General features: G+C 38.1%; 1 protein-coding gene across 1 annotated transcript in view; it reads right to left on the bottom strand.

The window, feature by feature from the left end:
* Positions 1-11,762, bottom strand: part of CCNT1 (cyclin T1) — a 28,549-nt gene extending 16,787 nt beyond the window's left edge. Inside the window, exons 1-3 of the mRNA XM_082850891.1 lie at positions 11,532-11,762; positions 7,916-7,997; positions 1,331-1,459 (exon numbers count right to left, since the gene is read on the bottom strand). Of these exons, the coding sequence (XP_082707017.1) occupies positions 1,331-1,459; positions 7,916-7,997; positions 11,532-11,692 (372 nt within the window). The 5' untranslated portion in view covers positions 11,693-11,762. The remainder of the gene's footprint in view (positions 1-1,330; positions 1,460-7,915; positions 7,998-11,531) is intronic.
* Between the last annotated feature and the right edge of the window lie 226 nt (positions 11,763-11,988).

Below are 11,988 nucleotides of genomic sequence, written 5' to 3' on the forward strand. Positions count from 1 at the left end.
AGCCAGGAGTTAAGAGACTTATGTTGCTGCTAACTTTCCACTGAACTTTATGATCTTGAATAAGTCCAGTAAGGACTTAAACTATGCTAGTTCCCCTTTCCATATAGTGAAGAAAGTATATTCTCCTAGTCACCTCATAAGAGAGACTCAGGTGAGAAGTCATGTAAATATACTTGAAAGAAAAAAAAATAAAGTAGGGATTTTATTTTTTGTTTTATTTTGTTAAAATAAAATTTTATTTGGTCAATTCTATAGACCAGTGGCAGTTACTAGTCTCTAACGTAAATAAAAGTCCAGACCAACAGCTCTTCAACAAAACTACCGGTGCAGCCCAAAGAGAAAACAAAGTAAGTCAAGACACTACTATGCAAAACACTTAATTTACATAATAAAGGGCTATTGTCAAAACAAACCGTCCCCACAACCACTTTGCCCAATATGATCAGAAGAATACACAATTCCACTTAATTTGATAATGGATGACTCATGCACCCACTGTAACAGACAAATAATCTAGTAACAGAAATCCATAATTTTTCTCCAAACTCATCATTCCCCAATCACTGATTTCTAAAGCCAGGAGAGTTTCCCTTCTTTAGAAGGTCAAGGAAGGATGGAAAGGGAAAAAAGCTATATGTATACACATAGGATAAAGGTGTGGAAGAATATATATCTGAACTGTAATCAGCAGTATCCTCCTAGGAGAAGGAGGGGAGATGAGCTTTACCTTTGACTTTAAATGATTCTTTAGTGTTTGGGTTCTTTTATAATGAGCATACTTGTAATTTCTTAAAAAGTTAAGCACACATGCACCAGTGACAAGATTCACTTAAAAAAAATTCATTAACAAAAAATCTAAAAGAATTTTCTTCATAGTGATATTATAGTGGTTAAAAGCTGGAAATTATCTTAAGAGAAAATGGTTAAAATATATGTATGTATATGACAAAATACGATATCAATATTTAAAGGAAGCAGAGAATTGATGGGAAAATATTTGGCATACAGTAAGTGAAAAAAGGAGGTATAAAATATATACATGTGTAGCTACTCATAGAAAAGAAGCTGGAAATACTGGTTCATTTATATATCTGTGGTACAAATTACATCTAGGTAATATATTTTCTTCTTTTTCTGCATTTTCCAATTTTACCAGAATGAATACAATTAACTTTTGCCATAAATTTCTGTGATGTTTTTGTTAAGGAAAAAACAAACACTAAAAGTTCCTTTAACAGCCCCAATTCAGACTTCAGTAAATCAAAGTTAAAAAACTAAGTTATGATCAAAATAAATTAAGAAAAACAGATGTGTGTAATTAATCCCCTACCTCACTCCTAGTATCAGGAAGTGATTCCTGTGGATGGAGACAAGCATGTGCTACCTTGATGACGTGTTCCAATTTTTTGGGCTGCTCCTCTACTTTGGCTGCTAAAAATAAGGCTGCTGGAGCCACAGACTGGATGAAGAGAAAATAAATCACATTTATTATTTGTTTATTTCTAGAGTAAGGTAGATCTAAAAAAGAACTAAGTCTTAAACCAACTTCTTTGCTTACCTCAACTTCGCCACCTCTTGTTTATGCTTTCTCCTCCTCTACTTAATTATCTTCTCCTCTCCTATCCATTAACCACGTCCACTTCTGAAAACCAATCCTTCAACAAACTCTCATTAAAAGCTACCTATTCAAGAAACCACTAGATGTAAATAGACAGCTTTCTATTTAAAATGAGATTATTAAGTTTTATCAAAGCACTCTATATACTTTTTTTAAAGGAGTAAACTGAAATGTCCAGAATCAGCAAATCCATGGAGACAGAAGTAGATTAGTGGTTGCCGGGGGCTGGGAGAAGAGAGGAATGGGAGTGACTGCTAAAGCATGAGGGGTTTCTTTCTGGGGTGATGTAAATGCTCTGAAATTAGATCATGGTGATGGTTGCCCAACTCTGAATATACTAAGAACCAGTGAATTGTACACCCAAAGGAGGAAATTTATTGTATGCGAATTACCTCAATTATACTTACATATGGAGAGGAGCACAAATCTTTAAAAAAGAATTCAAAGTATAGTATTATATTCAACAGCTTATAAGTAGAAGGTACTTAGAGGGGGAAAAAAAAAGTCAAGCCAGGGAATTCCCTGGCGGTCCAGTGGTTAGGACTTGGCACTCTCACTGCCAGGACCGGGGTTCCATCCCTGGTTGGGGAACTAAGATACTGTAAGCCTCGAAGCACAGCCAAAATAAAAAAGTCAAGCCAATACACAAGCAGACAGAAAACTCAGACACTAAACAAGAAATTAGAGCAATAGGACATAAACATAGCCTGGTGATCTGGGAAACCTCAGGAAGCACAACGTCTCTAGAACCTTAAGAATATTTCAGTGAATCAAAGATGGCAATGGCATGAACTACAATTCACCAGGAGTTAAAGAAAGCAATAAATAATTTTATAAAAGTGAAATATCTATTTACTGAGTAGAACTGACATGCATTCTAACACTTATTTGTATCCCTGCAGTTATCTGTTATACTTTGCTAAAATAGATTTTTCTCCACAAATTCAATTCAGAATAACAATTCTCTTCCTTCATATTTGTTGCAGTTATATATGGAGCTTGCTACATATATTCTACTAGACCTTAGGATAAACAAAGAAAAACCAGAGGAAAATGGGCACGAACAAATGTGTGAGAAATCGGGGCATAAAGCACATTTTGAACACTAAACTGAGTAGTTTAGTTAAAAGATATAAATAAAGTGATGTGGGACACAAAAGATTTTTAAGAAGAGAGTGACACTACAGATTTTAGATAAAAAAATGCAGAGTTTAAGAAATATTTGGAAAGGTTAATCCAGTGGTAGGTGGTACTAAAAGGAAAGGATAGATACATTAAAAGTTAATTTTATTAAAGAGAAAATTTTAATAATACAGGCAGGGACTTCCCTGGTGGCACAGTAGTTAAGACTCCATGCTCCCAATGCAATGGGCCCAGGTTCGATCCCTTGTCGGGGAACTAGAGCCCACATGCATGCCCCAACTAAGGAGGCTGCCTGCCACAACTAAGTAAGACCCGGCACAACCAAATAAATGAATAAAATAAACAAATAAATATTAAAACAACAATAATGATAACACAGGCATTAGGAAATAAAGTTTAGAGTAGGCACTAGCAGTAGAAATAAAGTAAAAAAGAAACCCAGCTTTCACCTTGGAAAACAAATAGGTTTTCAGTAAATATATGTATTTGCATACAGAGAAAACAATTCTAATAGAATATACACCAAAACGTTAACAGGATTATCTCTGAACACCGAGTTATAGGGAAACCATCACTTTCTCCTTTAATCTGTCCTCTTTCAATTTTTTTTTTTTTTTGGCTGCATTGGGTCTTTGTGGCTGCACATGGGCTTTTTTCTCTAGTTGTGGTGAGCAAGGGCTACTCTTCGTTGCGGTGCACAGGCTTCTCATTGCGCTGGCTTCTCTTGTTGTGGAGCATGGGCTCTAGGCGCACGGGCTTCAGTAGTTGTGGTGCATGGGCTCAGCAGTTGTGGCACACGGGCCAGTAGTTGTGGCTTGTGGGCTTTAGAACGCAGGCTCACTAGTTGTGGTGCACAGGCTTAGTTGCTCCGTGGCAATGTGGGATCTTCCAGGCCAGGGATCAAACCCACATCCCCTGCATTGGAAGGTGGATTCTAAACCACTGCACCACCAGGGAAGTCCCTGTCCTCTTTTAACTTTATGATGACAATATATATTTACAGGGGAAGAAAAAATGGTACCACTATAAAAATTAACGGGACTTTATAACTGATTGGACACAGGGGAAAAGGAAAAGGACAACTCAGAGACAACACTTAAGATTTTAAGCCTACAACTTTGCTTTCAAGAGGCTAAAAATATATTTGAAAGAATCTAACTAAAATATGATATACAAACAATGGCTTACAAGGCAAGATAATATCCGTTAAGTGAAAGACCACAAGAGATAAATTTCAACCTCCTTTTTGTCCAATCAACCATATAAATACTCATAGCTCCTCATGGAATCATATACCAAGCTAGCTCATCAAACTATTTTCCCATCAAAGGCAGTTTCCCAGAGGAATTCCACGTAGGAGTATAAGATTTTCTCCATTTTAAAAGAACAATAATAATGCTAGCTAATACTTATTTGTTTGCTATATGCAGACACTTTGTAACTTAATTCACCTATATCCTACTAACTACTCTATGAGGTAGGCACTATTACTGACCCCAAAGAGATGAGAAAACTGAGGCGTATGGTAACTTGCTCAAAGGCATATAGCTGGTAGGCAGTGCAGCAAGGATCTGCATCCAGACAAGTCTGACTCCAGAGCCCATCCTCTTAACCACTAAACTTGACCTTTTAAGAGTCAGCTAATGAGAATAATATACACCCAAATTTGTCAGCTATTAAAAGACAACACCTGTATATCAAATATTATAAAATACAGAATAAATACACACACACCAAGTTGCTCACCACTACTTTTACATTCCCCCACTTGAAAACTTTTAGGACAGTACATACAGAAATTCAATTAATGAGGTTGAATTTCTTCTCAAAAAGAGAGTAAATGCAATGCCAGGATTTAAGTGAGAACAAACCAGTCATTTAATCATGTCTGCTAAGAAATAAAGTTTATTTCAATCAAAAGACAGCTTCTCTACCTTCCAAGGTATTGGAAATGAATGATGGTTATGTATATATAATGCAAAAAGTAATCATGCTGCAAACCTCAGACTTTTGTGCTTTACTTTATGTTATACCTCAACAAAAATTTTAAAATTTTTTTAAAAAGGCAAGAACTCTAGGCTTGAAAACACTATAAACGAAGAGTTACAACAAAACGAAAAAAGTATTCACAGCACATGACATACGGCTCTGATATATAAAGAGCTCATTTAAATGAGAAAATCAAAAAAAATAAAACAGGGGCAAAAAGAAACAACAGATAATTATTCAATTTCACAAGAACAATGACCAATAGGCATCAGAAGTTCAACTTCACTAATTGAAGAAATGTAAATTAAGAAAATAACTTAGGGCTTCCACTATCTTGCTCACCACTCTAGCCCTAGTGCTTGACAAGTAGTTAGAACTTAATATTTCTTGAAGTAATGAGTATTTGTTGTTAGTGAGGATGCAGAGGAAAGAACCCTCCCCCACAGTGCTAGAAACAATGTATGTTGATATAATCTTTCAGTAGAGCAAACTGACACAAAAAAACTTTTAAATGCATACCCTTGGACACAGCAATTCCACCTATAGGAATTTATAAAATAGTCATATAAATGCATGATATATGTACCAGACTAACTTATGTAACATTATTTATAATACAATAAACTATAAACAACCCCAATATCCACCAGTAGAGAGCTGGTAAAATAAATTATAGTAACTACTCAAATAAATACTATGTGGCCACTTAAAATGAGAAACCAATAAGAAAATGTCCAATACATACATATTGTTAAGCAATAAAAGCAACTGTGTAAGAGTGGTACAGTAAGAAGTGATTTTATAGAAATACATAAATGCTGGTACTATATGCACAGAAAAATGTCTGAGACACTATTACCAAAATGTTTATCAAAGGTTACTACTTCTGGAGGATGGGATTACAGAAGAGCTTTCACTTTCTGCCTTACACATTACTGTACTGTTTTAGTTTTTACCATGAGCACTTACTACCTTTGTAATAAGAAAAAATAACAAGAAAAATGTATGAGCACTTCACACTACATACTACATTTCAATGCCACAACAATGTATTAAGTCCCTTCAAATTTGAATTTGGACTCATCACAGCTAAACTCTTAGAATTAACATACTAAAGGAGTGATATTTTTCATCTGTTAATTCCAGAATGTACCTAAAATCAATTCTCTAAAGAGGACCAATAACCTCAAACTAAAAGAATCACTGGGGCTTCCCTGGTGGCGCAGTGGTTTAGAGTCCGCCTGCCGAGGCAGGGGACGCAGGTTCGTGCCCCGGTCCAAGAAGATCCCACATGCCGCGGAGCATCTGGGCCCATGAGCCATGGCCGCTGAGCCTGCGCGTCCAGAGCCTGTGCTCCGCAACGGGAGAGGCCACAACAGTGAGAGGCCCGCGTACCGCAAAAAAAAAAAAAAAAAAAAAAAAAACATTGGATTTTGGAAAAGGTCATAAACTCCAGAAGAATCTCTTTATATTGGATAATTACCAGATCATTCATTCATTCAACAAGTTTACTGAAAGTGCTTTAGAGGATACACATAATAGTGAGTCTCTGTCCTTGCTAAGATAAATGCATAGAAAATGAAACAAGATATAATTTAAAAGGTAAAAAATAGGGTAAATATACATACACACACACATACATATGCATAGAGTGGACAAATTGATTTGAGATGTAGTTCACCCAGGATTTCAAACCTTTACCATAATAAAAGAAATGTAGAAAACTTTCATAATGGGCAAGACAACTATGGACTTCCTCTTCAAATTCCGTTCTTTATCCACTACTTTCTATTCTAGAGCTATCAGACAGCCTCATTAAATGCTTCTCTCTCTCTTATTAAGAGTGTGTTCCTTGCAATCAGAGGAGGTAGGGAGGTTAAGGGTAGGAGACAGCCCAACTGATTGAATAATCAGCAAAAATTGGGAATAGTTAATCCACACTCTAAAGGGTTTCCTGTGCAATTATCCCCAATACTGAGTCCACCAATATCTTACAAGAGCAATATCTAACTTTCCAGTTTCTCTTCCTATGGCATAAAAATTCAAAACCTATCATCCTGGGACTTCCCTGGTGGCACAGTGGTTAAGAATCTGCCTGCCAATGCAGGGGTCATGGGCTTGAGCCCTGGTCCGGGAAGATCCCACATGCCGTGGAGCAACTAAGCCCGTGCACAACTACTGAGCCTGTGCTCTAGAGCCCACAAGCCACAACTACTAAAGCCCGGGCACCTAGAGCCCGTGCTCCACAACAAGAGAAGCCATCGCAACGAGAAGCCCACACACCGTAACGAAGAGTAGCCCCCGCTCGCCACAACTAGAGAAAGCCTGAGCGCAGCAATGAAGACCCAATGCAGCCAAAAATAAATAAATTTATTAAAAAAAAATAAAACTATCATCCTAAGGAAAAGTCTGAAACACCTTTCCTCAAAACGTAAACTTTTCTTCAAAAAATAATGAAATATTTGACTCACAAATCCATATGAAGTGTTCAAGTTTAGCCCTATTACCTTGTGATTTTATTAAACAAATATAAGCTTACCTGCAACTGGGATATCACTATGCACTCGCTTCCAAGTCATTTACAATAATGTTAAATAGGACCATTTCAGGTAGCAAAACTGAAAATAGCACTATTTACAATTCTGTCCAGAAAAAAAAAAATCCCTTTATTACTATTATTTTCTTTATTCTGTCTTAAAAGTCATCCCCCAGTTATCACATAACACACCTTCCCCTTCCAACTGGTCATTGATGGGAATTTTATCAAAGGTTTTTAGAAAATGTAAATGACTTAAGATTCACTTGTTTTCCTGTGCCCATATTATTATCAAACATTTCAAAAATCACACTTAAATTAAGTGTAATGCTACCCCCCTTTAATGCTACTCTCCCAATCCAAAACTGTTAAGTTTAAATGTTCAATAATCTATTTTATTAGAGAATCCACCTACTCTAAGGATGCACTAAAGCTAAACAACTAGCTAGACACTTCACAGGAAAACTAGAAGGCTGGATTCAGAACAGCAGTGTGACACACAATGAAAGTGATCAATCATAAACTCTAAACTTCAAATCCCAGTTCAGCAGCAAAGATCAACCATAAAAGAAATATGAAGTTGAGATTAATCACAAAAGGATTACACCATATATAAAAATTATACTTACATTTCGATGGAACTGTGTAAAGGACTGAATCATGTAGAATCGATGCATGTACACTATAGCAGTGTTGATGGTCAATTGTGAGCTAAAATGTTCAAGTTAAGGTCCCAAAACAGACGGGCATTACAATTCCCAAAAATACAACCTCTATATCCTCCCAAAAAGACCATGCAGCCAAGCACAGTGGATGCCCCTAAATGAAAATCATACTTACCTCTCAGGGGTGTGGAGAAAGGGACACCTCCTACACTCTTAGTGGAAATGCAAATTGATGCAGTCGCTATGAAAAATAGTATGGAGGTTCCTTAAAAAACTAAAAATAGGGACTTCCCTGGTGGAGCAGTGGTTAAGAATCTGCCTCCCAATGCAGAGGACACTGGTTCGAGCCCTGGTCCAGGAAGATTCCCACATGCCGTGAAGCAATTAAGCCCGTGTGCCACAACTACTGAGCCTGCGCTCTAGAGCCCACGAGACAGAGCTACTGAGCCCACGCACCACAACTACTGAAGCCCGCGCACCTAGAGCCCGTGCTCCGCAACAAGAGAAGCCAGCGCAATGAGAAGCCTGCACACCTCAACGAAGAATAGCCCCCACTCGCCGCAACAAGAGAAAGCCCGCACGCAGCAACGAAGACCCAACACAGCCAAAAATATATAAATAAAATAAATTTAAAAAAAAAAAGAAAGAAAAGGTGCATGCACCCCAATGTTCATAGCAGCACTATTTACAATAGCCAAGGCATGGAAACAACCTAAATGTCCGTCAACAGATGAATGGATAAAGAAGATGTAGTGTATATATACAGAATGGAATACTACTCAGCCATAAAAAAGAATGAAATAATGCCATTTGCAGCAACATGGATGGACCTAGAGATTATCATACCAAGTCAGTCAGAAAGAGAATGACAAATACCATATGATATCACTTAAATGTGGAATCTAAAATATGACACAAATGAACTCATTTATGAAACAGAAACAAACTCACAGACCCAAAAATCAAACTTATGGTTACCAAAGGGGGAAAAGGGATAAATTAGGAGTTTGGGATTAGCAGATACAAATGACTATATATATAATAAACAACAAGGTCCTACTGTATAGCACAGGGAACTATATTCAATATCCTGTAATAAACCATAATGGAAAAGAATATGAAAAAGAATATGTAGGGAATTCCCTGGCAGTCCAGTGGTTAGGACTCAGTGCTTTCACTGCCGTGGGCCTGGGTTCAATCACTGGTCGGGGAACTAAGTGCCCACAAGCTGTGTGGTGTGGCAAAAAAAAAAAAAAAAAAGACTATGTATATATATGTATAACTGAATCACTTTGCTGTACACCTGAAACTAACATAACGTTGTACATCTATACTTCAACTTTTAAAAAAAAAAAACATACTTTCCTCTAAGAATTAAAAAGCAAATCTGTTCTTTCATCAATTAACTTCCAATTGACACTTAACACACGGTCTTATATGTAACAGATATTCACTATAAAGTTGCTGAATTAACAAACAAGCAAAGCTTCTCAGCATGTGGATCAAGAAGGAATATTAACAAAACTATATAAGACCTAAACCTGTTACTTGCCTACTGAAAATCCTGCCAAGGTGATATACTTGCACAGGATATCTCTTCAAATGATTTACAACACTCTCCCTGATCTGCCCCCTAGGTATGTCTCCACTTATCTCCTCACCTTCTAAGCTCCAGCAATTACCTTTTCAGTTCTACTTCTCTCTGGCATTCATAAGGTGATCCCTGGGACCAGAAACACTATGATTTGATATTCATTCAGTGAGTTATTTGATACTCACTAAAAAGAAAAACACTTTTTCTGCTTTTAATTTTTAAAGAGCTCCATTTCCAGTTATTACAAAATATTGGCTACAGTCCCTTGTTGTGCAATAAATCCTTATAGCCTAACTTACAGTCAGTAGTTTGCCCCTCCCTTCTCTCCCCACTGGTAACCACTAGTCTGTTCTCTATATCTGTGAATATGCCTTTTTGTTTTCACTAGTTTGTTGTATTTCTTAGGTTCCACATATAAATGATATCACACGATATTTGTCTTTCTCTGACTACTTCACTTAGTATGATAATCTCTAGGTCCATCCATGTTGCTGCAAATGGCATTATTTCATTCTTTTTTATGGCTGAGTAGTATTCCATTGTGTATATATACCACATCTTCCTTATCCATTCATCCTTCAATGAACATTCAGGTTGCATCCATACCTTGGCAACTATAAATAATGCTGCTATGAACACTGGGGTGCATGTATATTTTCAAATACGTGTTTTTGTTTTTTTCAGATCTATACCCAGGTGTGGAATTGCTGGGTCAAACAGCAGTTCTATTTTTAGCTTTTTGAGAAACCTCCATACTGTTTTCCACAGTGACTGCACCAAGCTACACTCCCACCAACAGTGTACAAGGGTTCCCCTGAAAAGAGAAACTTTTGAATGTCTTATTATAAAGACCTCAGAAAACAATGTGGGATATACAGAGATGAGACAGTACCACAATGGCAACAACCTTAATAACACACATGTAAAAAGGAAAGTGCTAGGATGCACTGAAACAGAATTTAAAAAAAAAAAAAAAAAAAGGTTTAACTCAGTACTGACTGGATGCTTAGGAAACAAACTGGATACAGGCACCAAAGAGGACACCACTTTTGAAGACACAAACATACAGCCAGCAACACATTTAAATGGAAGCTGCACCCAAGAATAAATTTTCATTTCCTGAGTGGAAAGAACTTTATATAGCTTTCTCTGCTACAAAATGAGTAGGTTTTCTGACAAACAAAAACACTTAAAGGGAAAAAAAAATCACTAAATCTTTGAAATATGAGGAAAACGAATATACATTAGCACTCTGAGTAACTTTAAAACACAGTATTTTATAAAAGGTTTTTTAGAACATTAGATCTGTAGGTCTACATCCCTACAAATCAACACTGACATCCTTCCTTCCTCTGAAATGCTATAAAACTCTTAACAGTAGCTACTTTAACATATGAGTGCCAAGCATTGTGTTGGGCACAGAAATCAAATTCATGAGTTATCGCCCCCATTTTACAGACAAGAAAACCAAGAATTCGACAGGTTTCTTAAACAACTAGTAAGGGGAAGGAACGGATTTTAAGCCAAAGCTGGGGCATTAATTCTAGACCACTCTCTTTATAAGACCTTCAGGTATCGAAATTTCTCAAAACTCTCTTTACACACTAAGTTCAAGAGGCAGCCATCAACAGTGAAATCTCCACCAGATCCCTAGGGCGTAGTAGAAAAGCAGAATCTCGAAGTCACCAGAGTAGGAGATCAGAACACACCGAAAACAGACTACGAGGAAGAGGAGTTAAAACACAAAGCGGAAAGGATACGCGTTCCCAGCAAGGTTGATGGCACGGGTGAGCGAGCGGGAAATTAACTCGGCCTCGCTTCCCTCCAGCGAACGCTTAAGTTCAAGTTCGCCCCATCGTAGGCTCTCCTAACTAGACATCCAGTCCCAGCCCACCCTCTTCCCTTCTGTCTGACAGACCTTGAAGCCTGGACGCCCAAACAGGGCGGGACCTACTCCAAGGCCGAAGGCCTAGGCCGCAAGGATACACGTTAAGACGTTGGCCCATGTCCTGGAGCAGATTGGCCGCCTGCTGGCGATAAGAAAGTTCTTTATCGGGGTCCAGGCCAAAACGACGGGATGGGCTATTTTCCAGCTGTTCTCGAGTAAAATACCACCGTTTATTGTTGTTCTTTCTCTCTCCCTCCATAGTGCTTCAACCAAAAGGCAGCGGCGGCGGCTGCAAGCACTTCCCAGCGTCACCTAAGCGGCGACACACATCCGCTGTACGGAGACAACTGCGACGTGACAAACTTCCGCCAGGAGAGGACGGCTGGATTGTGACACGCTTCCGCCGACGGGTTGCTAAGTTAAAGAATCCACTTCCGGAACGGACCTCGGGTCACTCTGCAGCCGAGTTAACAGGCAGCAGGAAACACCTTGCGTCGAGGACACAGGCGCCAGTCATGTGACCCTTGAGAGGCAAGGTGCGGTTAGGAGTTCTCG

The sequence above is a fragment of the Leucopleurus acutus genome, assembly GCF_964270905.1.
Source record: "Leucopleurus acutus genome assembly, chromosome: 11".
In the NCBI taxonomy this organism is placed as follows: domain Eukaryota; kingdom Metazoa; phylum Chordata; class Mammalia; order Artiodactyla; family Delphinidae; genus Leucopleurus; species Leucopleurus acutus.